The sequence below is a fragment of the Aythya fuligula genome, chromosome 6 (assembly GCF_009819795.1).
Source record: "Aythya fuligula isolate bAytFul2 chromosome 6, bAytFul2.pri, whole genome shotgun sequence".
NCBI classification, from domain to species: domain Eukaryota; kingdom Metazoa; phylum Chordata; class Aves; order Anseriformes; family Anatidae; genus Aythya; species Aythya fuligula.
The window spans coordinates 27,286,919-27,304,343 of record NC_045564.1 but is presented as its reverse complement, the minus strand read 5'-3'; the positions used below and the strand labels follow the sequence as shown (position 1 = coordinate 27,304,343).

The window sequence follows — 17,425 nt, the reverse complement described above, 5'->3', positions numbered from 1 at the left end:
GCAGATATGCAAGACAGCTCTATACAGGCCAGGTCACCTCCGGCAGGGTTTCTTTATGAGCTTGCATCAAGTGCTCTACAGAGTTGCCTACCCTGCTTCTGAGGCAGTGGATTCAGCGTGGGATAGTGGCTGAGCAAACAAAACCTGTCAAATCCAGGCTCATCAGAAGCAGGGTTTCTTTGCCCTGCTCTCCTCAACCCTTCCAGTTTTAACACCCCAGCTCTGGCAGAACTCTACACAAATACATCTTGTCCAGATAGGGCCTCATTCAGCTTCATGGGGCTTTCCTCCTCCCTGAACTATGAACAAAGCCAGATATACTCAATACATCTCAGGGACACACAGTGGGTTTGACAATAGTAATATCTCACCTCACCTTTTTTTTTCCTTCCTTCATGCCCTGCGGTTCCCTCATTGCCTGCAGTACCTCAAAGGCATGGTAAAGATGTAAATGTGCATTACTATGGAAATAGGAAGACTCAAAGGCTTAGTTTTCCAGTAATAAAGGCTGTTCTGGAAGATAAAAGAATACTCCTATACCAGTATCTTGTATATACATCTATAGAGGGGACTCCTATAATTTGAATAATAAGATTAGATGATCGGTATAAAAGAAGGCCCTTCAGTTATTGGTCACAATCAGCAAATGCCCACCAAAGTCTGTTGAGACACCTGAGATTTCTGTACAAAATGAATTTCAGAGATGCCATTCTTTCTGTACAAAATAAAAAGATTTAAAATTCCCCAAGTTCACAAGGTATTCCAGTGAATGTAGTCAGCAAGAAAGAGGTTTGGTTTGATGATAGGCTTCAATCAAGCAGTTGCATTTGAAGTGAAAAATGGATTCTAGACAGAGAGACCAAAGTAGCAAATGGACTTCAGGACAGTCATGCAACACCATGGCATGAAAGAGGTTCCTCCCATTTCAGTGAAATTTTTTGGTGAGCAGTGATACTTTTGCTGCCAAGGCAAGAGAATTTTGCTTGAGATGAAAGACAACCTGGTAGAGTTGTTTAAGGATCTGAAGGATCTCTAGAATGGACTGATGATAGTGCAACCCTCCATGCATTTCAGAAATGCTTTATTCTTCAGATCTGTTTAAAACCTTTCCCCAGTAATGCCTACATCAAGAACACACCTTCTTTTTGAAATAGGGCATATCTTTTAGGAAGACAATCTCTTTCAAGGTAACTGCTTGAAGAGATGGCAAATCCATCTCATCTACACATAATGTTCCAATAGTTAACTATTCCTAGCTGGGGAAAGGGGAGAGAGAGGAAGAAAAGATTTTTTGGTCTAAATTTAACTTCTGCTTGCAGCTACTGGATCTCAGTGAATTTTCCCATCCACTAGCAAGAGCTTTCAATGACTCCTTTTTTGGAGGCATGCATAAACTACAGTCAAGTCATATTTAACACCTTTCGTGTTAGATATGGGGTCAGACTGTGCCTCTATGCCTTACTTGGGATCAGGGTGCCAGCCTGTGCCTCTCCTCCCTCAGCAGAGGTGATCTCCCATGCTCTAGTAAATACCAACAAGTTACTTCACTGTTCTGCAGTGACAGAACTGGCTGGCATCATACTGCAAAGTTTGGAAGTATGGCGAGGAAAGAAGTGAAGAGCTAGATGGAAAAAAGTATTTTTCACTAAACTGATTTAAATAAAAAGAAAAGGGAAAAAATTCAAAAGACTTCCCCATACAGAATGAAACTAATTATATTCCTGTTCATCTGGCCAGCATAACTCCAGGGGGACTAACTTAGCATCACGTCAAGTAGGAGACTGGAGTTAGCAGCTGGCTCAGGTGTCTGCTTAGATATCATTTAAAAGTCAGCATGCCTAGAAGTGCATATTGTGTTCTGCCAAACACCTGGCTTAGGACTTATTTTTTTTTTAGATCTGTTTTCTCTTGTTTCCTGTTTCTTTTGTTACTCTGAGAAATTAGTAGGTTCTTCTGCACCTAACACAGAGTCTGGGGAAACAAAATCAAAGCAAAATCCTCAGCCTGTCTCCTCTTCCAAAGGATGCTCCAGCCATTCTGGTGAATTTCTACCTTGGAGCTGCACTGAGCAGCCTGACTTATCTAAAAAGAATAAAAATGATTTTCTGCTTTTCCACTCTGTAGCACCCATTTTATTTCATGCTAAGGCAAATAAATGCATCTACTACTGTCTTACTCCTTCCAAGATAATGTATAGCAGGTTAAAGTCACAGTTCAGATCTCAGCAGGTTTCAGATTCAAATGCTCATTATATATCAGGGGGTCAGTGTTCAAGCAGAGAAGCACAAAAGTAATCTTCAAGAGGCATTAAATTTTCTTATGTTTAGAAATTCTTTGTAAAGGTCACTTTTAAAAAAAGCTTTTAAACAGGCAACCTGCAACTTAGAATACCACTCAAAAGATGACCAGATTTCTAATGGATTTTAAAAAAAGGAAAAAAAGAGGAAGAAAAAAAATAAACAAAAAAAGCACCTGCACCCCCAAACCAACAAACAGTAGATAGTTTAACTGAGGAAACTTCTGTGTGTGTCCTGCTATCATCAAGAAATTAGGAGACACAAGCAACTCTGTGAGTTACCGTGCTAATGAAGCATGATATGTAACATCTCTCTCCCATGAGGGTTTTCCAAAATCTAACAGAAGTGTAAGCTTTTTCTTCCTTAACTTCCTTCTTGTGGATTTTAATTGGCTTTTTCCCCTCAACCTGGCATAAATTTTCACAGAATATGTAATTTCTAATACTTTGGAGAGTTCTACTTCTCTGTCAAATATGTTTGAAGTTTATCTTCCTGTTCAAAATCACTGTGCGCGCGCGCGTGTGTGTGTGTGTGTGGGGGGGGGGGGGTGATAAACACACCCAGCATAACTTGCTTAGTTTTCACCTTGCATTGGTTAATTGGTTAATATGACCTTGCGGTGCACTGTCCTGCAATCTCAGGTTACCAGCACAGCATATTGTAGAGCAGCAGCTCACCAAGCAAAGAAAAATGTGGATGATGAACACAACCAGGCACCAGTACGAGCATACTTCTGATGCTCATGTACAAACCTTACCAAAGTGCTTCTGGTAACCAAATATTAAAGAAAAGATAGATCAACATGCACAGTGAGGTGTTTCTGTACAAATCGATACAAATTATATTCATAAACTAACATTTACATAAAGAGCTTCTCAAAGAAATCCCTCTAGAACTATGATCTTTGAAAGTGAATAGTGATTCCAGGGATATAAAGGGTCCAAGTGAACATGCACGTTTATCTGGAAATGAGGCCATATTGCAAGTATTGCACACAAGCAAGCAAAAAACCATAAAACCATAACACTTAAAATGACAAATCATTTCTGACTCTTTTTTGAGGTGGGGGAAGGGGGATGTTGTTTGTTTCAAGAACCCTTATGGTTCCTTTGTACTGACTCTCTTTTAAGTGAAGGTTTCACAGGGATAATTTGGACACCATTTCAAACAGAGTACTGTATTATAGCAAGACACCCTTGCCCATTTCCATTATTCCTAAATTCTGAACTATTCTATGTTAAAATATACACACTTTTTTTCCCCTTCAGAGAAAGGGCAGCTGCTCCTATCAGTGAATAGTCTAGTAGAGACAGCAGGTGAAGCTGAGTTTTCACATGCATTTTCACGGTATTTCAAATTGTCCTTTCAACACTTGTCTGGCATTTCTGTCCCCTCTAACACAAGTACAGAATTAAGTGGAAAGTTCACCAACTAGCTCCCAGCTACTCAAGAGACTATGAAGATGCGAAGAATGGGAGAAAGTTGTGAGGTGTCCTTAGGAAATTCATGCAACATCCAGGCAAAGCTAAGCTCTGAAGCCAAGGAAAGCTTTGAATGTCAATGCCATAAATCTAAAACTTCTTATGGAGACAGAACCAAAACCTACAGGAGCCAAAGGAAGTCCTTTCATTTGCATTAACAAACTTGAGAAACAATGTAAAAGAACATTAAAGTACTTAAAGTACAATGTTTCATATGAAAAATACAAAGCCTTTTGATAGTACAGATTTCTCATCCTTTAACTAGCTGTACCTGAACTTTACAGTGTACTCCTGAAATTTCTCTCATGTATATCCATGCACCAACTTCCTATAGCTTTTACTCATCCAACTCAATCAATGGAAACTTTCACACAAATAAAAACAAAGATTTTTGTCAACCTATCCCAGCAACTTGCTTTAGCCAGATATCTTGTCTTTGGTTCAAACAAAAAAATTAATCTGAAATCAGAAGTGTAAATTCTATTTTGACTTTCTTTCTCATTTGATTATACTCAAACCTTTCAGATTTCCCCCAACATACATTAACAGAAGATTTAAGCCTTCTTGCCCTACTTTCTACCCCCAGCTGTCACACAGACACTACCATACACATGTGAAAATTATTACCATTCTTCTCTATCTGCGTCACAGTTGCAAAAATATCTCATATCCAGACAACTTTCTTCCAGTCCACATGCACACTGTTGAATGCCCGGAAGAGATCCTCCCCAGTAAAGATGCTTTTCATTGGCACGGCCAACCCACCAAGCAAATGGCATTCCATCTGGATGAAAGGGGGGGGAGGGGGAGAGGGGGGGAGAAGACAAAGAAAGAGAACTTGATAAGCAAATTGGAATCTCCTGAGAATGAAAAAGAGAATGGAGGTGGACATGTTAAATAATGCTGAAAGAAAAGATGCAAACTGGAGAAATTACAAACCATAAGCTTTGCCCAAATTCCATTTTAATGAATACATGTTGAGAAAGCAATAGCTATATGGTAATACCATTTGGTTTGAGGAGCAGATGTTTCCCCATTGGTCTCATATGCCAAACACCATGAGAATCTTGGTGCATTTTATCTGCAAAGACTTTTGACATGCAATCCCAATGCTACTGTGCACCAGCTGTGTCCAGAGTGTTTGCATGATGCTAGAGGGGAGATCTGATCACTGAAGGAGTCTGAACGCAATTCTTCTGCCATGACTCACTGCATAGCTGTCTTGAACCAAAGACCAAAGACCTCCTGCAGAATCTAACCATCGTGAAGTAAATACCAGCTCTTAGATCAGTATTTTCATATTAGAATTCATACAAAGAGTAAAAATCTTCTGAAATAACACAAAAACTCACCTATTACTATGGGCCTAATCCAAGAACAAAATTTGTATCATTTTCTAAGGGAGCAGGACTAGGGATTTTAATATGCTCTCCAAGGGTGAAATCTGCAAATGCTAAGCTTCATAAGATATTAGAACATCCTGGATTACATAGTCAGGTAGGAGATAAGTGGGGAAAAAGATTTCCATACTTATGAATTAAATTATCTCTGTGAAGTATTTTTCTATCTACAGGAGCTCTAAGATCTATGTATTTATATAAGGCAAGGTAGTTTTTGTTTAAATTTCATAATCTGTTTTACATGAAACATTAAATATTAGTAGCCAGTTATAGTAAGCAGATTCAAATATAATGAAATCCATGGATTAACATTTTGCTAAAATTGACTTTGTCTTCTATCTCAGCTAACTTTTCCATTGACTTCTTAATCCTTAAATCAAGAAATGTAATCAGTTACACGTACAGGTAGATAGCAAATTTAGCAAAACTGACATATCAAATCCTTCTGATCAAAGAAGCTTGGAAAAATAAACTGCAACACTAATGTAGAAAAATGCATCAATTTATTCTTCTGTTTTAGTAACATTATTAGTAGGAAGCATTCCTCATTACACAAAGCAAGAATGTGTAAAATATGAAATGCAATCAAGGTTAACTGTAGAGTGTAAGGGACTAATTAAAATGAGTTTTAGAATCACTTGGCAAAATTAATTCATATTTGTTTTCCTTCTAAGCTTAGGCTGCTGAACTGTAAACTCATGAAAAAAGGAAAATAAAAATAGGAAGAGTAACTCCATTCTCATGATACCAACAATTAAGACATGAAGATTTTGACCAATACCCAGTGGTACTCATTAGAAAATTCATAATTCAAGAACATCTAAGGATTCATCTTACAAAAATGTGCACCACCATTTTAGTTCTCGGATTTTTGTCAACATAAAAAATGTTTTCATTTTTTTCTTTTCAGCTGATGTTGTGAGAGCTGATGCTGTGGCCAGTGAAATAAGTCTGTACTATATTATTAGGAACTTACTTGATAAAGCTTGGAATAATAATGCTAATTGAATAAAAGGGTGATTTGTCTAGCAGCTGGAATAGGCATTTATACAGAATTGCTTAATTTAATTTTAAAAGTGCCCTTTCTGGAAAAAAATACTTAGATAAAAGATAAATCCTTCAGGCTATCAGCAAATAATGGTATTCATTAATCAAATTCAACCTGTGTCTTAGATTCTTTTGGCAGAAATCATTACATACTTTAGCATAACAGTGAAATAAACAATAAACAATCATTCACAGGAATTAAGAATGAGCAGTTTTCTAACATCTTTCAATTTCTGTTACGTATTATCAAGCAATACTGAGCAAACATACAAATAAGATTTATGATATAGACTGAGGAAGTGGAAGAAGCACCACAGTTTGAGACACTTAAAACTGAATTAAATACAGAGCTAAAAACAACAGAACTAAACAGTATAAGGAACAATCTTATTTTGTCAAGGGATAGACTACAAGACAAACAAACAAATAAAAACACTTTTTTTTTTTTTTTTCCCAAATTCTATTTATTAGGTGCAATTCTGTCACCCTTTACTCAAGGTGAAAAAATTATTTCTCCCTAAGTAGTCTCTTTGAGATCAATTGTAGTATTATGGAAAATTATGCCCTGATTATTCAAAACTCTTTTCCATGTGCTTATTTTTAACATATGAGAAATAGCAGACCTATTCAGCAAAGCTCTTAAATCTATGGGACTTAAGCAATGTCTGAAGTGTTTAGGAATTACTGAAATGTATATTGTCTGTCATATACCTGTAATGCTGAAGTAACGTAATATTGTACTAGCAACATCAATCTATTCCCAAGCTCTTTTAAGGAAGTTTACATCATTGTACAATCACAAATCTTGAGGATGCCTTACATTATGATTGAGTTTGGCCAACAAGTGTTGACTAATGTTCTTTCTTCTATATCTGTAGATTTGTTACAGTACCTCCCATTCTGTAATCATTACTATCAGTATTATTATTAATTTTTTTTCAGAGCATTATCAGTTCTCTTCCACCTCCAAATGAATCAATTTCCTTTCCATGATAAAGCCTCAGACTTAGATCAGTTATGTTAATCAAGGTGTTAACATGGACACAGAAACTAATGGCTACATAGGTCAACAGAATTCCGCTTTAAAATTTCTAAGCCAAGAAGTCCACTTAATAAAAGTGCTCCTCTTTCTTTATTCTGTGCTTATGTTGTACCTAGCAATACACTACTTAACCAAAAAAAGGAAGTCAAAAGCCTGCTGCACAAACTGAAGTACAATTTTCTATGCATTTTCACCTATTTAGAATTGAAAAAATAAAATCAGCTATAATAAATTTATTAAGGTTGTCTTTGAACTTCATTCTATGGTTCTTAAGGAGAAAATCTGTGAAACAATCCCAAACCAGAGAAAGCAAACAAGCCTCAGATGACTGAACCCATAAGTAAAAGAACTAGAGACTAGGTTATTTCAAGTATTTATCCACATATAGCTCAATCAGCCTTTAGAAAGTTGTAATTTTGATAATAAAATTCTCAAAACAGGCAAAGATTTTACATTTCCTACAGAAGATGATAATCATTTCTGTCATGATGCTGTCTGGGAGCCTCTACAAACAACTGTGATAGTAACATCACTGTTTTTACCTGAATTTATTATGACATTAAATAAAGGGAGACAGTATTTTGTATCAAACCAAGTACTGCTGTGTGTTCACAATACCAGGCACAAGCTGCAGAAAGCAAGGTTGGTATTGGTGTTCTGAAAAAGAAGAAGAGGTTTCATCTTCGGTTGACCATTTTTATGTTTGTTTGTTTTTTTTTCTAACTGCCTCTACAGCCTGGTCCTGTGTGGTCTGTTGAGCTATTCAACAGCTGAATGCCCAAAACCTGAATGCCCAAATAAGACTTTGGAAACCCTGGCATATACAATACTGAAACACACAGCCAAAAATTCAGTTTCATTCCATCCTGAAAGGCAGAGTGTGAGCTCCTTTCGGACTTCAGTTCTTCAGCAGATCTCCAGCATCTGCTCTTCCAATGAGCTTAACTAAACTGTTCATTATTAGTTCCACAAAATCTACTTTAGCAGAAGCAAAGCTGGAACAGACCATACAGTTCATGAGCACAGAGGCTAAGGACTATGAAGACAGTACCAGTGAGACACATAAAGGTTGTTCCCAGTGAGCCTTAAAAAGAGATAGGGCTTGAGATCAAATTCACCTGCAGTACATATCTGGCTCATGTGGAGACAAGAGTGGCTGGACACATATTTGGTGTCCCTCTACCACCTTACTAGAAAATGTCCGTCTGCCTAAATCTCCCTTGTATTGTCAGTTCCCTAATTTTCTGTATTAGAAGGCATTGAAATTGCTAGTGATATGAGTTATTTTATGTTTGTTCATGTTTTAAATGGAAGACAATGATTTCAAAAATTATTTGTGTAGGCACATAGAAGCTGAAAGAGGGGGAGAATCAGCATATTCCAACAGCATTTAGGTTGAAAGTACAATGTCTATAGATCCCAAACAACTTCCATAGAGTCAGTTTACTTTCCTATAGGCAGAAACTCCTGCCATTGGTTTTTATGTTTATAAAACTTGAGTTAAAATAAGCCACGCATTTTTAACACTATTATACTTGGAATGTCTTTCAAGATTTGTCTGTATCATTTGCCAGGTGGCTTTTGTTATTGCTACAAACAAAAATCTAATGATAGAAATATAAGATAAACTTGATCCTGTGTTAAACTCCTGTGCTGTACAAACTTAAATTCTGTCTCCAGTAATTGCGTACACAGGGAAGGCTTCTGCACTTAGATACTGAAAATACTGAAACAAGTCAGTTTAAGGCCTTTCCCACCATCATAGCATGTCAATTTATTTGTATTTGTCTGTTGAAATACTGAAACCATATTGTATTTAAACAACATTCTCTTGGCAGTCTTATGTTCAGTTTCCTCTCCAAAGTCAAACTGAGTTAAGCAGAGAATGGAATTAAATCTTATGCCTATGTCTTACTGATAAAAGAGAAGACTAATTTACATATATGCTGTTTTCTCTTAAGTGGAAAGATACACATTATCAAGAGACGATGAAAACTGGGAAAATACTGATTCTAGAATTGAATAAAACAATCAAAGACAATTCTTTGCTACAATACTCAAAAAACTTAAAATACCAGTTTGCATGAATGACTTCAACAAAATCAGATCCTGCAAACAGCTCACATGGTATCCTGAATGTCAGATAAAACAATCAGTTGGCAAGTCTATGTAAACTCATGCATGGCAATGTCAACCTGAATAACTGAATGCAGAGGCCAATCCAGAGGATAAATTATGCTCTCAGATTATCCATTTTTAAAAGGCTTTTGAAGAAAAAAAAAAAAAAAAGTGGAGAAAGGAGTAAGAGAATGAGAACAAGGGAAATAGTGATTCAAAGTTTTTTTTTTTTTTTTTTTTTGTAAGAGTTTACCAGGATCCTGTTTTCTTGTGGTTTTGATTCGTTTCTGTCACATCATTTCTCTAGCTTTTTTAAAGAACTTTTAGAAATTCAACTGCAGCCTAACCTTCTCTAATTAAACTGCAGCCTAACTCTCCCCTTTGGCCTTTTCAGGAGGAAAAAATAAATAAATAACAAGAAATGTTTATATAGTAATTTTGCTTAAAATTATGGATAAAGTGGAGAAATATTCCATGTTGAATGGATAATACAAAATAATTATTGAATGGATAATACAAAATAAAAAATTCTTAGAGTCTGTTTATTCAGCAAAGAGGTCTGTGGTGCTAATGACTCTGATTCTGTATTGGTTTAAATGGCAGTTTACAATTTTGGAAGAATAAACTAATCACAGTATGATACAAACTCAGGCTGTGTTGCATTAACCAGTACATCCTACCCCTTCTTTGAAGCAAGCGCTGACAATTAATGGCAAAACCAAGTTGCTCACAGATTTATACACATTTTTGAGGGACTCATGGCTCTGCCCCAGCAGGTAAGAAGCAGCACTTTTCTTCTGAGGTGGCAGCAGGTGGTATATCACAATGGAAGGCAAACTCCAGATCAGTTTGTCTTGGAAAAATGTAATGTATTTAATATGGAGCCAAAAAATAAAATTATTATTATTATTACTAATAATAAAACAACATACTATGACATGTTTCTTTTTAACTACTGACTGAGCCATCAAATTGTTCAATTGTTTTCGTACCACACTACAGTGCTTTTATATGGACACTTACTTGTTCTCTGCTTGTTTCTTCTCCTTTCAGTATAGCAATAATGACCATTTAACACTTGTTTCCTTTTACCCACAACTTCCCCCATGCCAACTGTGAAATTAGGTTTTACTGTCCTTTTTCTTTCTTTAAACTGACACCCACATACCACTGCCCTAATTTTCAGAGATGACAAATGCAACTTCACTGGAAACCACAGGAGGTCAAACAGTAGCAAGACAGATGCCATTCTGTACTGAATAGCAATGCTGCTAGACAATGTTATTAAGATTTCCACTGAATTTGACTTCAATTTGTGGTCAGATCCTGTAATCTTTATTCAGAGCAGCTATCAAAAACTGAAGTAGTTCTGCTAACACCAATAGACCCACTCCCGGGCAAATGTTACCTAGTCACAAAGTCTGACCCTTAAATTTAAACTTTTTTTTTTTTTTTTTTTTTTTTTAAGTGTGGTTAGAATGAGGGGGAAAAAGGCACTGCTTCACTGACTTTTTCTTTCTTATTATTCAGCTTTGCTGCCAAGATGCACTACTGCCATACAGTCTCAGGCTGAAGTAATTGCATTAAAAAGAATAGAAAAAACAACAACAACAACAAACTGCAGCAGATATAGTTGTCTTCTCCCTCTGGAATGGCTGTTATCACACTGCTCTTCCTGGAGTTGTTAAGACATTCTTGCAGATGAGAATGGGCAGAAAGAAGGTAAATAAACATGGAGTTTTACTTCTTCTCAATTTGACAAAAGGCTAATGAGCAAAACTGCTGAGTTGTAATGACAGAGTTGTTATCATCCTACACTTACTGTACTTCAGTAAGGCGAAATCATCATCAACCTTTGGAGAGAGAGAGATCTGAAGGTGGGAATAGACATTTGATACCCAAATACTTTTATATGATGGGGAAGGTTGAATTTACATCAAGATTAAAATTTTATGCCTAGTGTCTCTGCAGAAGGCCAAAGATGACTGAAAATATTATGAACGCTCTGCCAGCTCAGGCTGGGCTGCTTTCTCAATAAATTTCTGGCCAAGTGACAAGTTTCTTGAAAGATCCAAGCGGGCCTTGAACCAACAAGAGAGACTATGGGAACAGCTTATGCGTACAGGTGAGGAAGAAAACCGAGCAGCAAGAAAAACAACCGGAAACCAAAAATGCATAGAAGATTGAAGCTTTTAGGACATACAAAAAAAAAGGAAGGAAGGGAGGAAGGGAGGAAGAAGGAGGAAGGAGGAAGAAGGGAGAAGGAAGAAGGGAGGAGTGGGGAAGGTAGGGAGGGAGGGAAGAAAAAGAGAGAGAGTGAGAAAGAGAGAAAACATTAGTTTTGAATCCTCAGGAGTTTTGCTTTTGCTGAAGATGGACTGGGTATCCTATGCTGTTGAAACAAAGTATTTTACCTGATCTACTTTATCTCCCACATTTCATCTCAGCTTCACTCCAAATCCTGTCTCTCTTGCTTTTAATTCTTTTCTTCTCCCTCATTCCACTTTTCTATCTCATTTTCTTTATTAGCCTAACACATGCAAGTAAATTCAGATGAAAAAATCTGTACTGCCTTAACAGATAGGCCGATGACATCATTTCACATCCTTCCTCTGTGCTGTGACCAAATCCCTGTCAGTGACCTGGATTCAATTGCAAGTGAATAATGGCAATGGGTAAGCAATGCAACCAGCATGACCCTGCCTAGGCCAGAAGAGCAAAAAAAAAAAAAAAAAAAAAAAAAAATGAAATAAGTTGATGCCATCATATGTTGTCTTCACACTGCTCTTTCAGCTCCTGTGTGCTCATTCTCATCTTCTTTCACCAGTACCATCTTACCCATTCCAAATAGAAGTCCATATCCAGCAGTGGGAGAAACGCTATTTAAGTTTTCATAGAGGAAGCAATTTCAGAGCCTAGAAATACATCACAGTGGATAGGGGGCAATAGTTGAAACATCAAAGGCTATGGATGGTGCAACAAACTGTAAGCCAATCATTTCACCACGAGAAAACTTAGTTTTCATCTGTTATTCATAGGAATGTTGACATGACACAACTTTCATAGCACTGTAAAAATTATATTACGAGCAACTGCCCCAGAAAAGACTGCCAGGAGGAAACATTTTACAGCTCATTCATTCACTATGATTTTCTAGGGATGAAACCAGCCAGATGCAACAACTATTATAAATGGATCTGGCTCCAGTGAAAAGAGTGTAGCTGTGCTGACCTGCACTCACTGAGGATGAGAGCATTCATAGAAGCAGAGTGTTTGAAGCTGGATGGGACCTCTTTTAAACATCTATTCCAGCCCACTACTTCAGGCTGTTCTGAAACAGAGTCAACTTGTAAGAACTCCTTAGACAAATTCTGTGGTTGTCATTGATACAGATAAAAGCACCATCTGCAGGTATGCAGAGACTGAAATAAAGCCCTGAAGGATATATTTTTGAAGGTGGTAGAAAGGGGAAATTAATTATATATTTGATCCATTTGTTCTTGAAAGAGACACAGCAACAGCTCAAGCTTTTGGGATAGGGCATGGATGGAGAGTAACAGAGGAACCCTACCTGCAGCACTTTTGCACTTAATGTGGTGCAACGGCAGAGCTGTACAGCAAAGCTCACAGATTTGCATAGCTCCCAGTCTCATGGACTCTTAGCTGCCTATCTGCCTGAGGCAGCTAAGAAATTCCAGAGAAATTTCATCAAGAAATTCCAGAGAAAAACAGGTCTACAATCTGGTCTAACAGTAGTCTGAAAGCCAGAGCAGGTTGCCAATGTTTATGGACACAAGTCGATTGAAATAGAGTGGAAATAATACGAGGTTTAATCCAACACTTGCAGGTATCCATGGATGGTTTGCTGGATCATGGCCACAGCAAAAATGTGATTTGATAGACAATAAGATGAAAATAGATAAAATTGGGACATTTCTTACTAGAAACACGGAAAACAGGCTGTGGAGAGCAATCTCTGCTTAGTCCTTTGGGAGAGACTATATATACTAATAATAGTTCTCTCTCCCTTTAGTTTGAAGAGTATCTAAGTAAAAATGAAATTACCTTACTCAACAGAACTGCTTCCTGGATATGCAGTTCTAACTCCCAACATTAATGAGAAAAGTATCCTTATTATTATTTTTCCCCTCCTGCTAACATTACAGCAGAACAGTCACTAGTGACTGAAATGTACTGTCTTCTTATTTGAAAACCCTCCACAAAAGACAGGTTAATTTTATTGCCATCATACTTATGTTGACAGCCTATAGGAATAATAAAAACTAGATTTGGGTATAGAGAATAATTATTAGTAATATTGATTCACAAAACAGCAAGAACACATCTTGTCTTTCAGTTCCCAGCATGGTAGACAGTTAGAAAATAACATCTATTTACACACGGTGAATCTAATCAGAAAGTCATTGAGACAATGTCATTTTCAGAGTATCTTTTTGTAGGGCAACCACAAACTGGTTCCTGTAAGTGGCTGATAATAACTACTGACTTTCATGGCTTAGATTGGTCTTAAAGAAAACACAAAATATCATCTGTAAATATGCTGAATTCCTGAACTAGAATAAAAATAGAAAAAATGTTAAGAGAACATAAATTAGAAAAGGTAATAACATATTGTTAATCACTTTGAAGCTGCAATCCCTAATTACATAAATGAGAGGATTTTCTTAAACCTGATAATAGCTATCGGAGATATTACTGGTATGATGCTTCTGTTTTGGAAAGAATCCTTTGAAAATGATATGTGAACATCTAAAGCTACCTGTAATATTAATTAGATAAACAAACACCTTTGTTAGGAAGAAATCTGGTACTGTTCCCCATACATCTTTCTGTAACAGCCAGAGACAACAATAAAAATAAAATAGCTGAGTGTTTAGATTTACACTAAACAGCTGAAAGAGTACCTGTGCAGAGTACATAATATAGTTGCTGTAGTTTAAAAGGCAAAAATTGTAAACAATGACAAAGGAGAGGGGAGGAGAAGAGAGGGGAGGGAAGGGCTAACATCCAGAAAGAGTTTAGAGAGGTACATTTCCAAGTTTTATACTAATTATGAGCAACAAGGCAGCTTGGACAAGTAGAGTGCTCCTACTCTTCTGTTACATCCCCACCGAACTCTCACACAGCCAGTTGAACTGGGTTTATTTTGTGCTCCCAAAACATATTAATCAGAAAAAGACAACATTCAGTTGTTATTCCTGTGATCCTAACAGCACCCATCTGGATACCCAACACAGCAGTGGAGAAAAACCAGCTACAAGTGCTTTATCAAAAAAAAAAAAAAAATATCGAACTGCATCCCATTATCTGTGAGTGGGCACAAGCATTACTGCAACTCATTAAATTTGCTTATAGTCTGATGTGTTACAACACATTATAGAGAAAAGGAAAATAAATAACTGCTGATTTGACACTGCTTTCAACTGCTGAGCAATTCTGTTTTCCTCAACATTACAATTAATGTCAGCAATTAATGCTTTAAGAGGAAGAATCAGAAACTTCACTACAATAAACAAATACAGTCAGTTTCATCTTAAAGATGTACTCAAACTATAGCACTTTGTTGGTTCAGCCATCCCCTTCTCGGGCTGCAATTACACTTCTGTTGGTCAGAACAGCAGGGGCATCATTTGTCATCCTAAGTAAGGCTAGAGTGCAGTGAAATTGGGCACTTTGGAAAAATGCAGCTGTAGCAGAACATATGTATAGGCAAGACCATGAAATGAACTGGCTCCAAGCCAGTATGTAAGGAGAAAAGCAAGAGAATATAAATGAAAAAATTCATAGAATACTATACTCAGAAGAAGGTCCTGTTGATAGATCCTGAACAGCTTTAAAGGTCAAAATGACAATCTGTCTTCTCTGTGGAGGAGCTTAATCAATTCTCAACTCGTTTTCCTTCACACTCCTAACAATAAGTTTACGTTTTTAGAATAGATTCTCTATTTAGTTTTTGCTATTTAATTGATGCCAAGTCCCTGTGTATCCAACTGCAGCAAACTGAAGGGTATAGACAAAAGTGTGTATATACATTCATGCGCAGACTACATTGGATGGTGTACGAATTTCTCTGTAGCTCTACTGTAACTAACAGGGATTATTTTTCAGCTCAAAAGGCAGTTTTCTGCTTCTGGAGCAGAAGGAAGAACTCAGCTGTAGCTTCACCACTGAAGCAAATACTGGAATGGCAGAGATTGCAGAATTAAAATAACCATGTAGCTAGCCACAAGATGCCACCAATATTGTGTTAGGTAACACATATACAAGGAGATTAACTCAGCCCACTCTTATTCCAGCACAGGAGCATTTACATGTAGGGAAAGGCAGAAAATTGCATTACGCACCTCCATCTTTCCCATTCCGTCCTCCTCTACCCCTTTTCCCAAGTGCTGAAAATGAACATAATGGAGTGGAGACAGATTTCTTCCCGCACCACATGCATGCACATGCACACACTGCAGTAGCTCTGGGAAATGTAGCAGCGTGTGCCCAATTTCAGAGTCAACAACAAACCTTAACAGTTTTCAGACACAGCACTCCCTACCATCTGCAGGTCAGATGTCTTTTCCCAACCCAGCAGAAGATGACCTGGCCTCATTTATTGATTTCTTGGCGCTACTGGAGCAGAGCCCTTGACTTGAGAGAACTCCAGCTGCCACATCACTTGAGGATCACACAGGCTGCAATAAGCATATCAAATACTTTTTTTTTTTTTTTTTTTCCATTTTCTTCCAATGGAATATATATTCAACAAGGTTACAGTCCCTATTTTCAATTGTAATTAATCTTGTGTTCATTTTATCTTATTTTCAGCACAACTGAGATGGCTATGTCTATATGCCTTCTGTATCTAACAGCAGGAGAACCATCATCAGAACCATTCAGTCAACCTGTGAGCTTAATGAAATCTCAATTCATTAATTCATGAAATTTCATGAATTTATGAGATTTCATTAGCTTAATGAAAAAAAGAAAAAACCTCTTAAAGAGATTTCATGAACTTAATGAAATCAAGATCTTTACGCACAAGATAACTTTCTACCATGGATCCTTAATCACAGGTAAAAGGTGAAAGAATCATAGAATCATAGAATCATAGAATATCCTGAGTTGGAAGGGACCCTTAAGGATCATCAAGTCCAACTCTTGACACCGCACAGGTCTACCCAAAAGTTCAGACCATGTGCCTAAGTTCACAGTCCAATCTTTTCTTAAATTCAGACAGGCTCGGTGCAGTGACCACTTCCCTGGGGAGCCTGTTCCAGTGTGCAACCACCCTCTCTGTGAAGAACCCCCTCCTGACGTCCAGCCTAAATTTCCCCTGCCTCAGCTTAACCCCGTTCCCGCGGGTCCTGTCACTAGTGTTAATGGAGAAAAGGTCTCCTGCCTCTTGACAACCCCTTACGAGGAAGTTGTAGACTGAGATGAGGTCTCCCCTCAGCCTCCTCTTCTCCAGGCTGAACAGGCCCAGTGACCTCAGCCGTTCCTCGTACATCTTCCCCTCCAGGCCTTTCACCATCTTCGTAGCCCTCCTCTGGACACTTTCCAACAGTTTCATGTCCTTTTTATACTGTGGTGCCCAGAACTGCACACAGTACTCGAGGTGAGGCCGCACCAGCGCAGAGTAGAGCAGGACAATCACCTCCCTTGACCTACTAGCGATGCCGTGCTTGATGCACCCCAGGATACGATTGGCCCTCCTGGCTGCCAGGGCACACTGCTGGCTCATATTCAACTTGCTGTCTACCACGACCCCCAGATCCCTCTCTTCTAGGCTGCTCTCCAGCGTCTCATCGCCCAGTCTGTACGTGCAGCCAGGGTTTCCCCGTCCCAGGTGCAGGACCCGGCACTTGCTCTTATTGAACTTCATGCGGTTGGTGATCGCCCAGCTCTCCAACCTGTCCAGATCCCTCTGCAAGGCCTTTACGCCCTCATTTGAGTCCACAACTCCTCCAAGTTTGGTGTCATCAGCAAACTTGCTCAAAATACCCTCTATTCCTACATCCAGATCATTTATAA

General features: G+C 37.9%; 1 protein-coding gene across 1 annotated transcript in view; it reads right to left on the bottom strand.

Annotated features, from left to right (window-relative positions):
* CNTNAP5 (contactin associated protein family member 5) overlaps positions 1–17,425 on the bottom strand; it is a 282,392-nt gene that overhangs the window by 48,791 nt on the left and 216,176 nt on the right. Inside the window, exon 14 of the mRNA XM_032189925.1 lies at positions 4,406–4,562. Within this exon, the coding sequence (XP_032045816.1) occupies positions 4,406–4,562 (157 nt within the window). The remainder of the gene's footprint in view (positions 1–4,405; positions 4,563–17,425) is intronic.